Below are 15,780 nucleotides of genomic sequence, written 5' to 3' on the forward strand. Positions count from 1 at the left end.
GCACTTCCTCAGTTTTTATTTCCGTTGCTTCTTACTAAGGTATGTCAGTCTGCTGAGCATGCCAAATAGTTATCGATACAGTTTCTTTTGTAGTGATGCAACACGCATTCTCTAGAAAACAACATAGTTAAAGTTTACTGATTACATTCTTCACATTCCAGTGGGATTTAATGGTTTTAGCATTTGACTGCAGTCATAAGTACATATGCATTAGGTCTGTCTACTTTGACTGAGAGACCTCAGTCTTTGCATTACATTGAAATGATAGCCAAGTGTAGCAACCTCCTTATGCATTCTGTTGCACTGGGAAAGCAATGGCTCATGAGATATATGGTAAAGGTCTGTCTCAGTTGTAAAGGGAAATCCAATTGTTAGTCCCAGTTAAAGTAGACTCATTGAAATAATGGGGACTTGATAGGTTAAGATTAAAGATTGATTAAGATTGATAGGTTAAGATTAAAATCTGGATTTAGGCCAAGTGGTTCACAATCTGTAATTAATTCTTCACAACTGCTCTGTGTGATATATACCTCTCATTTTTACAGGCTGGGTTACAGTCTAAAAGTGACAAAAAATACCCAAAGTCAGTCCACTGCAAAGTTGTGCTTTAAAGGGAGGTTTGCATGTAACAAATCCAGCCCCCCTGCAGCATCTTTGCTGCACGTGTATCTGAACAGCCAGGCAGTCAGTTTGCATTTTTATGTGCATTCCAGACTGACTCAGCCTCAGGGAGAAATAACACCAGCATAACCTTTTAACTCTTTCATATAGTACTCAAGGACTCTTGTTTGTTTTTTTTAAACTATTTTGCCTTTCATGTTTGTCTAAGGCAGGTGTTAGGAAACCTTGTAAAGAAATAAAGCAGAAACACCGACAATACTGTATTTGGGTTTTATTTAGACTTTGCTTCACATTTGAAAAGATGTTTCTTTTCTTCTGGGGCATCATACAGACACCATGGATTAGATAATCTCTTAATGTTTTTATATTTATCTTTCTGTTATCTCTGATTTTAATTATTTTTATCTGCATTGACATTCAAATGTAGACTGCAAATATTCAATAAAATTTGCACTATGTACACTTTTAAAAAGATGACTAGGGCCCTGGACAGATGGGCCCTTTAGCACGTCCTGGCAACATGCTAAGGTTGCCTTGGGGTGCCGTTTCCAGACGCCCCACAACCCTAGGACGTCACCAGGACGTCATCGCTGCACGGCACCGTATACACGGCGCACGTAGCGATGATGTCACTGCTGCGCGCCGTCCAGATGGGCGCACACAGCAGCGTGCTCGCACCGCCGCAGGCAGTTTGCAGCAGCAATAAAAGGAGCCGCTTTTCAGCCACACAATTTGGTTGCTGCGGCAGGCTACGCGGAAAAGGGAGGCGGCTCCTGGCTGCCTCTTTCTGACAGTCTGTACCCTGCCTAGGTCACATAAACCTATTTATTATTCAGCTTGGATTTTGGAGCTGCCTAGTCTCCATCCCACCAAATATATCTTTGGTTATAAAAGAAATTTCCTCTGCCTTCATCTGGACAGCAGTGGGGCAAGACTGGCCAAAAACTGTCATGATGTCCCAACTCCTTTACCCTGAAAGCTGCTTTGGCAAATTGTTACTAGGATACTGGTTACTTTAGACAGCTGATTGTTTATCCTATTACAAAAGCAACTGAATGTATCTAAAGCTCTTGTGGCTTGGTTCTTAAATAGACAGAGATTGTGAGGAGTACACCTCTGGATCAGCACGAGAATCAGGTGTAGCTTCCTTGAAATTCTTAGACACCCCACAATGGCCCCCTGTTACTGAACAGGAAATCAAAAAGGTTAATTTCTTGCCTGAAACCAAGCAAAGCTCCAGGGCCTGATCATATTATGCCAGAATTACTAAAGTGAATAGCACCTAGTGGACACCTCTACTGGCAACTCTGTTCACTCATATCATCAGAACGGCCCAACTGCCCAGTAGCTGGTCCCAAGCCATCATAATTCCAGTTTACAAAAAGTGTGATAAAAGCGAGCCCTCTAATTATCAGCCTATAAGCTTGCGGTGAGTGGTGGGGAAACTGTATGGTAGATTTCTAAACAACCGACTCGTGGATTGGGTAGAGGATGAAAGAATCATTGGGGATGAACAAGCTGGTTTCAGAAAAGGCAAGTCAACTATTGACCATTGTATAGTTCTGAGTCATCTTGCGGAAAAATATACTAGAGCTCATAGTCATAGTATTTGTTGTCTTTATGGATCTGAAATCAGCTTTCGATTTGATATCAAGAGACAAACTCTGGGATAAACTTCTTGCTTCCTCAATTGATAAAAGACTACTTGGCCTAATCATGAAGTTATACAGTAACACCACTGTAAGAGTAAGGTGTGGAGTACAAGGAAACCTAACTACGATTAATTACCCTTTATTAAATAGACATCCAGGCAGAACTTCTGAATGGCGCCTGAAGTTTTTATTGGCAGATGAGGACAAAAAGATCACAGAGGAAGTCGCAAAGTTTATTTTCTGTGCTATAAAAGTTCTTAAAGTCATGTGTTAAAAAAGCGAGTAGTGATGTCCTCTCCCAGCTCAAACACTTATGGAAAATTGGGGTGGGTTGGACTATGAAATGGCGAGTCTGTTAACAAAACCCCTGTTATAATGTATTTTACATGTTCGTTTATATGCTGTGTATGTACTATTGCTGTTATTTAATTTGTTGCTGTTGTTGTTTTGCTTTTATACTGCCTATGGTTTGTTAACTGAAATAAAGGCATTCATTCATTATTAATACCATTCATTCAAATAGACAGATATAATTAGAAATAAGTTGATATTATTTTCTTTCCTAGTCTAAATGCTGGCTTTAGCCATATGATGGACACATTGCCCTTTTAGTAAGAATTTTAAGGGAAGCTGTGAAAAGAAGAAAGTCCTTCCCCTTAAGTGCGTGTACTTGGTTTCTTATGTATTCGAGGGGTAATAGATATTAAAAATCTAAGTGGTTGGATCCTGTCTGAGAAGAATATGGGCCAGAGTAGGCAAAGTGCAGGCTGCTTTTGAAGCTCCAGCCTAGTATTTTTCTGACCAAGAAAGAAAAAAAGAATTAATTCTTTTAGAAAGCACTAATAGGGATGATGCAGCTTTTAAATAGGCTGCAAACCTGCCTGTGATGTTTTTTTGTTTGGATTTTTTTGGCAGTATGTGAGGCTTCTGGATGGACACAGCTTTGATTGCCTTGGTGGATGATCTACACTGAGAACTGAATGGGAAGAGTGTGTCCCCAATCATTCTGCTGGACCTCTCAGCAGATTTTTACATCATCAATCATGGTATCTTTCTGGGCCACTTTGCTGTGATGGAATTTGGAGGCACCATTTCACAGTGCTTTCATTTCTTCCTGTAGGGGGAAACGTAGGAGGTGGTGCTGGGGAACTCTTGCTTGATACCCTCGCGATTGGTCTGTGGTCTCCTTTGTGCTGTTTCACATCTACATGAAACTGCTCAGAAAGGTTGTCCAGAAATTTGGGTTTGATGTCACTAGTATGCAGCTGACACTCAAATCTATCTCTCATTTTTATCCAGCATCAGAGCTGCTGTTTCAATACTAAACCAGTGTCCATTGTCAGCAATGGGGGCGAAAAAATGAAGCTTAATTCAGACAAGGCAGAGGCACTCCTAAGTCAATCGGAAAGCAAATCAGGGAACATGAATTAAATTTGTACTAGATAGGGTTATGTTCTCTCTGAAATCTCAGGTTTGTTGCTTGGGTGTTCTCTTGTACTCATCCCTGAACCTGGAGGCCCAGGTTTCAGCAGGGTCCAAGAATGCATCTGCAGTTAAAATTTGTGCAACAGCTATGCCCATTTTTTGAGAAGCCGATGGGGCCACAGTAACACATGCCTTGATTACATCCTGGTTGGATTATTGTAATGCACTCTATGTGGGGCTGCCTTTGGAAACTGTTCAGAAACTTCAGCTTCAGCTAGAATGCTGACCAGATCTGACTGTAGGGGGTATGCAACTCCCTTGTTGAAACAAATTCACAGGCTGCCTATAAAACTCTATATGGCTTAGGGACAGACTATTTGAAAGCCCTATCTCCTCTATGAGCCTGCAGTCATTTAAGATCAAAGGTGGTGGTGGTGCTTCCATGCTACAACTAGCACAGGCTCGGCAGGGAGACATGGGAGTGTCTGCTGCTAGGGGCTATGGAATTCCCCCCTGAGGGATGCTCACTTTGCTTCTTTCTCTTATCTTTTTGCTGGCAGAGAAAGATCTTCCTGTTTAAGTTACAAATAATTAGGGTGCTGAACCTGCTGTTGTTGCTCACAATGACATAGACAAAGAATGCCATGAGTACACTCCAAGAAATGCAAACATGTAGAGAGGTAGACACACTAATCATGCCAGCCTTCAATGGCTCAGTGTGTACAGCTGCTGAACAAGCTCCAGGCTGTGTGCCACATGCAGCCCCCAGGGCTGTTTTTGCTTCAAAATGCCAAAAAAGAATCTCTAAGGAGTATGGAGGACGTTTTTACCATGTTTCAAGCCTACTGGTTAAAATGAAATTTTACCTCAAATTGGGAGGGGCCAACATCCAGGACAAAAGAAAGTGAGTTTCCAGGACTCAAACAAAACCCCTCAATGCAAATGCTGCAGAGTAGTTCCCTACTTACTCAGCTGTGGCAGCAGACAGGTCAGGCATTTGGAAGAAGTCTCAACATCTAATCATAGATGCCAGAAGCACAGGGTTGCAGGCAGAATAGGCTCATTTGTTATAGTGTCAAATTCTCTAGTTCAAATAGAATTAGATATCCCCACACTCAGAGAGACCAAACATCCTTTTAGATCTGTCTTCCCCAAGCACTGTTTTGCCTGTTAGCATTCCAGGATGTTTCATTGCTTCCTGCAACAGAGTATTTCTTACATATCGGCAGACATGCTGCCACTCACAGTCCAGGGAACCAAATTAACATCAAGGATACTGCCCCTGAGCTCATCATCACGCTCCCTATAAGATCCAAGCATAGCACACACATTAGAATTCCCATTTTGTCCACTTCTGGTCTATGCACCTCTGAAATAGATCTGTCACTACTTATTTAATATCTATTATATCCTGTATATACATATAGTATATTTGCAATGCCCAGGGTTTTATTGAACATCATTCAGGAGTGGGAATTCCTAAAAGAGCTATACGTGTGTGCACTTGACAGTCCATCATAGTAAAGACAATTGTTTGAAAGACAGGAGCCTATCAGCTGAAATGTCCTTTGCAAGAGAGACAGCATACTCCTTCTGTCCATAAATGATGCATGGGATTGCTCTGTAAAAGCTCTAGCTAATCACAGCTTTTAATATTAACATTCACTTTAACTTTAAGAAGCTAATTCAAGAGGTTTCAATGCTACAAATGCATTCCATTTTAATAAGCTAAAAGCATGCTTAAACATGGATGGATGTTTCTGAAAGCTATGATCAGTTCTCACTTTCATTTCTAAATCTCTATATACATGCCATATCGGGGAGGAAGAATTTTTTTTGCATGCTCTTTTGGAATGCATGGTCAAACAATCCTCTTCCATTCCTTTGATATTTATGTAAGAGTGGATTGTTACATCTTATCTGTTTTTGCAAAATCATGAAACAGACAGCTAGAAGCTATGAAGAAGGAATCCTGACTAAAACCAGGTGAAGCACTTGGTAAGAAAAAAACCAACATAATGCAAGGGAATAGAATTTGGATCTGGGCATGCAACAAAGCTGTTATGAATCAGAATTCGCTGGATGATCATAAAGAGGCTACAATCTCAACTCTCTACTGAGACAAAAAATTAGATACATATTTTATCTCCCATGTGAGGGAAACCAAGTACATGAGAATGAAAAACTGCACCTCCCCCCAAGTTTGTGCAGAGGTTTCTGTGAATCATTGCTATATATTGATCGCTTCTCTTCTTCAAACATGTTTGAGTGGGAGGAATTTTAAATGGAACAAAGAAAATATGTGATGCAAAGGTTAATGTGTGTCTTTTGTAACCTTTTACTCAGTTCAATTAATGCTATGTATGCCAATGAATTTAGCAAACAATGATATTTTTCATTATGGGTTTTCAAAATAATGGAAGATGGCTCCAGGGACTGCAATAATGGACTGTATTGATTGCTTGGGATATGTATATTAAAACCTAAATTTATTACTTTTCAAATCCTTTTCTGTAGCAGAAATTACATGCAGTGGAATAAATTATTCTCTGTTCTGAGTTGTGCATATATTCATAGGGCACAATTCACTCCTACCTGCCATTATAAATTCCTTTATTGAAATTCTCAGGAGAGAATATGCACACATTGGCATATAGCCAAATCAGGAAGAGTAGGCTTGCTCATTGGTTTTGCATATGGCTCCATAGGAACTGGCTCAATATACAGACAGCCACTCATATCCAGGGATTCTTTATCAACAGATTTAATAATCTAGTGCTTGAAAATATTATTTTAAAAAATTAATTCCAAGAAGCAAACCTTGACTTTGCCTTTTTATATTAAAGGACACCATTTTACTATGCAATTCTATTTAATGGGACTTGGGGAACCAGAACTCTCCAACAGAGAAGGCTAAATGTCTCAATAAAACTAAATTCCCAGAATTCCATAGCACTGGGTTGTGGTTGCAGTACCAGCATTTAACCACTGCACCACCAGGGCTCCTTTGCCTCAGATGCCTGAGTCCCCAAAGCCAAAAAACATATTTGCCCCCATTCAACACAACAAAATGCCCATCACAGAAGACAAAGTTGTGAGGCTGAGCCTGCCTAACATATTTCACCATCCCCAAACCCGCTCTCATCCTCAGGTTCATCACCTAAACAAACATACCCTTTGTCTCAAGATCATCATTCTGACAAACACACTACTTTTTCAGACACTTTCCATCCATCAAAAAAAAATGTGTCTCACTTCTACACACAAGTGTGTATTCATCCCCCCTGCACACCTATTTTCTCTGTCATTACTCCACTGCCACTTTTGTATATTTCTCCTAGTTACATTTTTGGATCTATGATTTCCTGTCCATTCTCTGCACCTGTCATTTTTGTTTAACATTTTTGTCCCTCCCCTTCAATTATCCCGATTCCCTCTATATCCACTTACTTCTTTAAGCAATCCTAAAGTGCTGCATACCATTTTTCCTTTCTCTATCTCAAGTCTTTGTCACTTTCTATTTCTCTCCCTAATCCAACAGCTATTAGGAAACCTCCTAGGGAGCTCTGTGTCTTATGTTGTGCAGGTCTACTTTACGTGATATCTTGTCATATACAAGGGAAAATAAAAGCAACCCAGCATGTTTTGTATATAAAACAACTCCATAAAATGTTTCTCAAATTAATGTTACTCTCAGATTAATTTTGAGTATGTTTTAAATTATTTAAAATTTAAAATTAAATCATCAATTGATCTTATTCTTTGATAGAAAACATTTTATTGGCCATTACTGAAGGTTTTTATTGCAAACTTTCACCTTAGTATTTTAAGCAAGATTTTCCTCATACAAGATCCAGCATGTCTTGCCATGTAGCTTTTAAGAATTATTATGCAATGCCTTATTTCTTCAACTTAGTAAATGTTCTCTAAAGTGATATTAAGCAGTAGATATCCAAACCCTGCTCCCTGCAGTGTATCACTGCTGCAAATGGAGGAAATAGCTTTTTCTGCCTAATTACTGCTAATAACATTTTCTGCTCTCTGCTCCCATTTTGGTGAAGAGTAATTCCAGGGTTGTCTGTTCTCGGTGAATCCATAAAGTTTCCGTAGGGCCACACGGGCAGCCTCTTCTTCAGCAGCTAATACTGTTTCACCAGTCCCTTCAGCTAGAAGCTTCTTATCACTGAAAAGAGAAGAAATGTTCTTATGAGGATTATTAGTATTACTTCATATATAAAAGGCAATAGCAATATTGCATTCCATTTGTCAAGCAACTAAAGGCTATACAATAAATATTCATGGAATACAGTAACAGGTCAGTGGTCCTTGATATGTAAATTGTGCTCCTTAAAAATTAGAGTGTCTTACTGTGGTTGATCTGCATCCAACCTGTCTGAAAGGATATGTATGAGTTACTCTAAAACTTTTCTGACTCAGAGAACCATGATTCTTCAGCCCACTAGAAAAAGCAGAGTGCAGCTTGAACAGAAGTCAAAAGAAATAAGTACAGCAAATACAAACTACATATTTACAACTTTATGAATTCTGCCTACAGAGATGACAGATCCTGAAATGGCACAATTCAGTAACAATTTTAACCTACAATCTGCTTTCTGCAGTGTTATTGTGGAAATATTTTTCCTCTGGATTTCTATTTTAAGTGTGTTATCTCTTGCCTTTATAACTGTTTTACTGAAACAATTTTATGTGGCCCATTTTCCTAAAACCAAATGAGGAAGTGGGCTGGCAGATAAAAGTTGTCAATATGCAAAGTATATCAGTATGCAAGGGGATCTTGTAACACCTTTGAGACCAACTGAAAGAAAGAAGCTAGTAGCATGAACTTTTGTAGACTTGAGCCTACTTCCTCAGATGCATGGGGGAATCTGAGGAAGTAAGCTCAAGTCTGCAAAAGCTCATGCTACCAGCTTCTTTCTTTCAATTAGTCCCAAAGGTGCTACATGATCCCTTCGCCTATTAATTTTCCAGACTAACAAGACTATGTATTTGAATTCTACCATCATGAAAAGTATAAGCACTCTATTAAGGCCTATGGTTGTATCCTGACATTAGGAATAAGATGATTCCTTTTATTAGGCTTTTGATCTGGCAGAGAAATCCTACTGGCATGGGTGATATTCATCAAATTTCTCTTTCTCCTGAAATCTCAAGGTCTTCTCACCAATCTGCTCTGGAGAGATAGAAGGTTCCATGGGACAGTGGGGGAGATAGTGCTGAGAACTACATGGGAAAGATTAGTAAAATCACCTCTATCACTTTGTGTTAGCAACAGCGTTCTCGGTGGAACTCTGCTCAGACTATACTATTGTCAAGACATCTCTCAATTCAAACAGATTCTTCTAACTCAGTTGAGATTCAATAGGTAGAGAAAGAAATGGGTAAAGGCTATGTTCATATTTTGACTGGGTGTGTGCATACACACATTTCATATAGGATTGATACATTTAATCCCTGAAAAATAATTTCCTTGAATTGTCTTTCTCACTATAAAAACAGCTTTATTTAAAAAAACAAACAAAAAACAAACAAACTAAGCATCTGATTGCAATACTCAATAGGCATTGCCTAGTGTACAAACATGCAGGCCTACGAACATTAAAGCTAATAAGCATCTAACAATTTCAGAATGGCATCTGACTAAGTACCTGGCAGGGAAATAACAAACATCAGTTATGGCTACAGCAAATTAGAAATGAATTTGCAGTTACTTTCAGCTTTCAGGAGGAAAAAACCCAGAGAAGCAAAAGATTATGAATTATTAATGAACAATAGTTAAATGAGGAAGTAAGGCAAGACTGGGAGAAAGACAAGATAAGCCATGGTAATATAATTAAGTAGTCTCACCCATCTTCCTTTTGAAAAGTTTGAAATCCATGAAGCAATTCAGAACTGTTTACAGTGAGCTTAACAGAGGGCATTTAACTAGTAATTTGTTAATTCACATTTCAAAGTAGGAGTGAATCTGGCCAAAGAATGCCAGAGACAAGTCTCTTCATGTCAGAAGAGTCTGACACCCATATTCTATAAAGCTGCCATGTGATAAGACTTATTAGTACTTCCTTTTCTCTCTCCAAAGGAGGATAAACATGTAATTCCTCCTTAACAAGATCTATCTCATACTTTGAACAATTAAAAAATGCAGAAGATAACACCACCAGCTTAGAAGATTTTTACTAGCTATGTGTAGTGAATTCAATCTGCCCTCTAGAGGTGCCTGTGCAGCCTCTAGACCTACTACATCTATATGAGATTATTTCATTCAACTCATGCAAACATGTATAATATAAATTCACAGAGAATATAGATTGTCTTTTATGGGCTTCTATATGTCACTTTCGTCTATGCATACAGACATGCCTTCTACACGTACAAGTCTCAGATATCAATAATAGGTGGGTTTAGAGACATGAAAAGTAATTGTACACTGCATAGCCAAACATGAACACTCAGTAAGGTCATCTCAACTACTTGGAAATTTTACTAACCAATATAATCCAACAAAGTATAATGGCAGTGCAGTATTAGCTCCTGATTGTCTAGTTAGTCTTGGTTCTGGAGCAGGTATATTCCTCTTGGTTAATTCCTCCATCAGCAAACCCATGGGGTTTATAACATTCCATATCTCAAAGAGATCTTTTCCTATTAGTTGAGGAATGAAGAAGTCCTGTATATAAAAAGGAGAAATTTTTAGATGCCATGTTTTGATTTCCGGCATGTAGATTAAACAGCATTTATTATTAATTTCTAACTGATCACCGTCATAAGTCATTATTATAAATGCTTCTTTTTAAGTCTCACTGCTAAAAAAATGCCCACCATATTCCAAGTTTCATATTTCTGTACTAACTCCAAACAGCTGAAAGTTGAGACTGACAAGAAAACCAGAATTACTTTATTAAGCAGTTAAGGCTCACCTGAGTATGTTTCTTTACGGGATTAACTGCTGCTATAATCCCTCCTGTTTATATAACAAACCAAATATACTTCCCAAGCATCTCGTAAGTAAGCATATCAATCAAATGTATCTTGTAGATAGATAAACGGAGCTGGACATATTGCATCTGTTTTTGAGGCAGGGAAAGCCATGCTATCATGATTTGAACGAGTTTCCAGCAACAGGCCTTTACATTAAGAGAGTCTACCTCATATATGGATGTTAGGGAGAGTGTTACAGAGGCTATAGTTCTGATCTTAGAATGGAATACAACAATTCCACATAAATGTGAGCAGCCTTGTTCACTTAAACTAGAGACTCCCATTTGAAGTTGTAATTGGGGCATCTGGCAGTCCAGATGAAATGACAGAGGTATTGGTAAGAAGATGATTCAGCCGTAACACAAAAAAGGTTCTAGTAACATAACTAGATATAGATACATCATACTTTTGCAACAGTTCTCTAATTTTCAGATGCTTGTATCAAACACACACACCAACATGTGCCTTCTTATTTTTGAGAGCTTAATTTTGTATATTAAAAATACTAAAGATTATCCTCTTAATATGCTGGGTAATCCAGTCTGCAAATGTGTGAGTGATATCACACCTCACTTCTTTAGACATAAAACTACATCTGGTTCAGGAAAAGATAGTCTCGGTGTACTGGTTATCATTACACATTGTTTAGGAAAAAGGAGATGCAGACATGTTTCCTTCTGGCATATGATGTTAATGTGTTCAGTGGTTAATCTTTTTTTGCTGGATATATTATAATGTATTAATTTTGTATTAAGAATATCTTTGACATTTGTAGATGTACAATGCTCCTGTGACTTGGAATTTACCTGAGGGTCAGTCTTATTAGATTCTGCATGGTTTTATTCTAACATAAATATTTTACTTTATTTTATTTACTCCAAAGTAGGAAAGATAAAATATTCACCATCAATTGTTCAATCATCAGAAGATCTTGCTACCTTATACATTAATGCATATTTTGTAAATAACTTCAAGAAAATGCATTTTTTGAAATATAAGTGTTTTTGCAGTTCTTGTTTATATCCTATAAATATCTCATCCCTCTTCTCCCCTCTTTTGTTTTATCTCTGTCATTTTTCTGTTTCCTTTTTTTGTAATCATACTTTAAAAATCTAATTACTGTACATACTCATGTATAAGTCTAGAAATTTTAGTCAAAAAAGTGACTCCAAAATCCTGAGTCGACTTATCCACGGGTCAATGTAAGTGTTGTACTTTAACTCATGGACCATCCCCTGTTGAAAAGTAAGAGAGCAATCTGTCCTGGAATCACTGACTTCCCTCTTTTCTCCCATCAATCCAGCTTTTAATATGAGCATAAACAGTTATGCCTCCTGGAATTTTGTACGTTCTTGGGCATTGTTTTCCTTTGCGTCATCCTTTATATCCTTTGTTACATGGCCCTAAATTTTACCCTCAACTTATCCATGGGTCATATCAAAATCCATAATTTTGGCCCCAAATCCTGCCCTCAACTTATACATGAGATCGACTTATAGTTGAGCATATACGGTAAACAGAAATTTAGAAAGTGTAATAGCACAACTACACATACACTATGCTGACAGAACGAAATGCTCACACAGAAATATGTTCAGAATAACATAGAAGTCTAATATATGAAATCTTATTCTTCCTTACAGCAACAATGATTTTCTTTGGCACAGTTTAAAAATCATTCTGCCTACAGGCTTCTTCAGCTATCACTACTTCTTCAATTGCAAGCATGGAGTAAAAGCTAATGGAAAATCTTACAGTGAAATTATACTGTACAATGGGCAACAGGACACAATTAATTGCATCCTGTGCATTATGACAGGCAATGCTGTAGCCTTACATAGGTGCTCATTTTCCAATACATATCAATCTTGTGTTGCATAATAACTTACCCTGACAAAAAGCTCTGTTCTCTGTGAGCCACTGCTCTGCAGCAATGCTCCTATTACAGCAAAGAAAGTCTGCTGAAGCACATTAGATGGCACAGGAAATTCTGCGCAGAGTGTCAAGTCTTGTAGTGACAGGTTTTGGGCTAAGTAAGACACTAATTCTTCACTGGTGAGAAAGTTAACAAGAGCTTGAATGCCACCAGGCGGCATTTTTGGATACGCCTCGTCAAAGCACTGTGTGAGGTACGAGCGTGAAAAAGAGTTCCCTTGCAGACAAAGTTCATGGTTGTCTTTGAGATTAAGAGCAACTGCTTCTTTCTCTAGCCCCAATGCTTCCCGTCTAGACTCCTCATGTTTAATATAACAACGATTAACAAATGCAGTTTTAAGAAGATCCAACAAAAACTTCTCATGTATCCGGTGGCTAAAAGCCTGTATTTCTGCATGATAATCCCAGTTAGGCTTCTCAGATCTATATAATGAAAGGGGGAAAAACAGAAAACAATTAGGACTGATTTTGGGGTAAAACCAAGGCCCTTTCTAGACTATTATTTTAAACTTGATCTTACAAAGCAAATACTATATTCCTGATTGTTCACATTTCGTATTTACAGGATTTGAGCATGAAAAAATAATGGGTTATACACAATAAGACAGTATTCTAGAGATATAAACTGATGTTAGTATGCAAATTTTTAGAACAGAATTCTATAAATGGAGCTTTGGATTATTTCAAATCACCTAATGTCTTCACAAATGTTGTTTTTCAAAGATAGGCAGAATTTATGCATGGATAAACTATGTAACGTTTAATAAGCTGACAGGAAGCAGGGAGCTGTGGTAGGTATGAAATTCAAGCAGAGGAATCTGCTGGTCTTGCTACATAACGCCCGGCATATCCATGTTATGATTCTTCTTTTATTACCACAGTCTGATCGTAAAACATCCTATACAGGAGCATTTAAATCAGCATAATAGGGAAAGAAGAATTAAAAACATGTATGCAGCCACATATATTTTGCACACATGCATTTAATCACATGAATATTATGGGCTAAGAGAAGAGATATCTAGATCTACTGGTAAATCTTGTGATTTGCAGTGTGTCATCACTGCAATGATACACTGCAATTGATATCTGACAATATCAGCACTAAAAAGGGCATCCTCCTGTTTTAAATCATACTCTGAAATGAAGAAAGTTTGGGGCATCTAGGGGTAGATCTTTGTAGGGAAGGACTGTGAGCTCCATTCAATTCTGGAACTCTAAACACTTCTGGGCTCAAAATCCTTTTAGTAATTCTAGTAAAATAACAAAGATCTGCCAAGTCCACAATCTGCCCAGCCCTAGTACAGAATGCACAAAAGGAAATGTATGTTGTGTATATAAACAAGGTTCCAGACCCCTCTGCATAAGGGAATTACCACGTATGCTCGACCCCATTGAAAAGAACGGAGCTTGTGCATGCAGTGCTGTACGTGCGCCACAGGGGCATGAGCCATTGCCGCTTCTGTCATGCAGCTTCAGTGTAAGCTGGAAGCAACATATGGCATAGGCACACTGTACATGCTTCTTAGTCCTGCTCAAAATGTAGGACATTTTCAAATTCCTCCTGGACAGAAGATGCTGAAATGGAAGCCATGTCCTGGAAAAGGAGGATGCCAGGTCACCTTGATCTCTAAAAACACTCATCTAAGTGTAAATCTGTCCTTGTTAGTCATGCTCAAAATGGAGGACCTTTTGGAATTCTTCCTGGACAAAAGGTAATGAAGCGTAGGACATGTCCTAGAAAAGAAGGATGCCTGGTCACCCTTGGATAGGGTGCTGTCTTGGAGATGTCCCGTCCACAGGGTCGCCGTGAGCGGGGGATGATTCGAAGGCAGCTAACAACAACAACACACGCCACTGCTCCGAAATGGAGGCTATGTCCTGGAAAGGGAGGGCCCTGAGCTAAAAACATGAGAATATAAATCCATGCTTCTTAGTCCTGTTCAAAATAGAGGACCTTTTGTAATCCCTCCTGGACAGAAGGTAATGAAATGAAGGATATGTCCTGGAAAAGGAGGGTGCCGGGTCACCCTGAGCTAAAAGCATACAAGTATAAATTCATGCTTCTTAGTTATGCTAAAAATGGAGGACATTTTCAAATTCCTCCTGGACAGAAGATGCTGAAATGGAAGCCGCTGGTCACCCTGAGCTAAACACACTCATACAGATGTAAATTCATGCTTCTTAGTGATGCTCAAAATGGAGGACCTTCTGCGATCCCTCCTGGTCAGAAGGCAGTGAAATGGAGGCTGTGTCCTGGAAAATGAGGACCTCTGGTCACCCTGACCTAAAACACACAGAAATATAAATCCATTCTTTAGTCCTGCTCAAAATGGAAGACCTTTAAGAATTTGTCCTGGAGAAAAGGTAATGAAATGGAGGCCATGTCCTGGAAAAGGAGGACACCTGATCTCCCTGAGCTAAAAACACTCATATAAGGGTAAATCCATGCTTTAGCCCTGCTCAAAATGGAGGACCTTTTGGAATTCGTCCGGGACAAAAGGTGCTGCAATGGAAGCAAAGGAGGACACCTGATCTCCCTGAGATAAAACCCGATGTGGGCGTCCATATAAACGCCGGCCTCCTCCGAGCTCCATCCCAGGAGCCCTGGAAGAGGCCTCGGGGGAGAGGAGGAGGCGCCTCTGCCCGCCCCAGGCTCACCGGCGCCGAGGGGGCTCCTGCAGCCGCTGCTGCTCCAGATAAGCGCGGACCCAGCGCTGGTTCCTCCGGCGGGGCTGCTGGGAGCCAAGCGGGAGGCCTCCCGAGGCAGCAGCTGCCAGCAGGCGCTCGGAAGCCTCAGAGCGCAGCGAACGCAGCAGCAAAGAGGCCGCCATTTTGTGGAAGCGAGCTCAGCCTCAGCAGCAGCGCGGTCCGCCCTCAAAGAAGCGCCGCCCGGAAACAAGCGCCGCCGCTTTTCTGTTCCGAGGGATTAGGGTTCCGCTCATGGCAGGAGGAGCCCCAGGCAGTCACTGGGAAATAAACCCCTTGGGCCCCGCTATGGCACTCTAGCAGCGCCGCCTTTCTGAGAGAGATTCAGCCTAGTTCTCTCAGAAAGCTCTGGCACCACAATCTCATTTCATTTTTATCCCGCCTTTCTCCTAAATTGGGACCCAAGGTGGCTCACAACATATATATAAATTGTGTGTGTGTA

At 39.6% G+C, this 15,780-nt stretch overlaps 1 protein-coding gene across 1 annotated transcript; it reads right to left on the reverse strand.

Annotated features, from left to right (window-relative positions):
* Positions 1 to 7,453: 7,453 nt before the first annotated feature.
* Positions 7,454 to 15,463, reverse strand: MRPL44 (mitochondrial ribosomal protein L44). The gene is made up of 4 exons (XM_089509193.1): positions 15,291 to 15,463; positions 12,584 to 13,052; positions 10,205 to 10,383; positions 7,454 to 7,881 (listed from the first exon to the last, which is right to left on the reverse strand). The coding sequence occupies exons 1-4, from the start codon at positions 15,461 to 15,463 to the stop codon at positions 7,710 to 7,712; spliced, it is 993 nt and encodes a 330-aa protein (XP_089365319.1). The 3' UTR covers positions 7,454 to 7,709.
* Positions 15,464 to 15,780: the final 317 nt, after the last annotated feature.

The sequence above is a fragment of the Sceloporus occidentalis genome, unplaced genomic scaffold, assembly GCF_023333645.1.
Source record: "Sceloporus occidentalis isolate IW3139 unplaced genomic scaffold, rSceOcc1.0.p SCAF_2, whole genome shotgun sequence".
NCBI classification, from domain to species: Eukaryota; Metazoa; Chordata; class Lepidosauria; order Squamata; family Phrynosomatidae; genus Sceloporus; species Sceloporus occidentalis.

Bases quoted from the DNA above. Each gene is read 5' to 3' on its own strand.
- MRPL44 (XM_089509193.1), bottom strand. From the start codon at position 15,463: ATGGCGGCCTCTTTGCTGCTGCGTTCGCTGCGCTCTGAGGCTTCCGAG. The intron at 10,384-12,583 runs GTAAGTTATTAT...TTTTATATACAG, and splicing joins GAACAGAGCTTTTTGTCAGG to GACTTCTTCATTCCTCAACT. The intron at 7,882-10,204 runs GTTAGTAAAATT...TTCTCTTTTCAG, and splicing joins TACTTTGTTGGATTATATTG to TGATAAGAAGCTTCTAGCTG.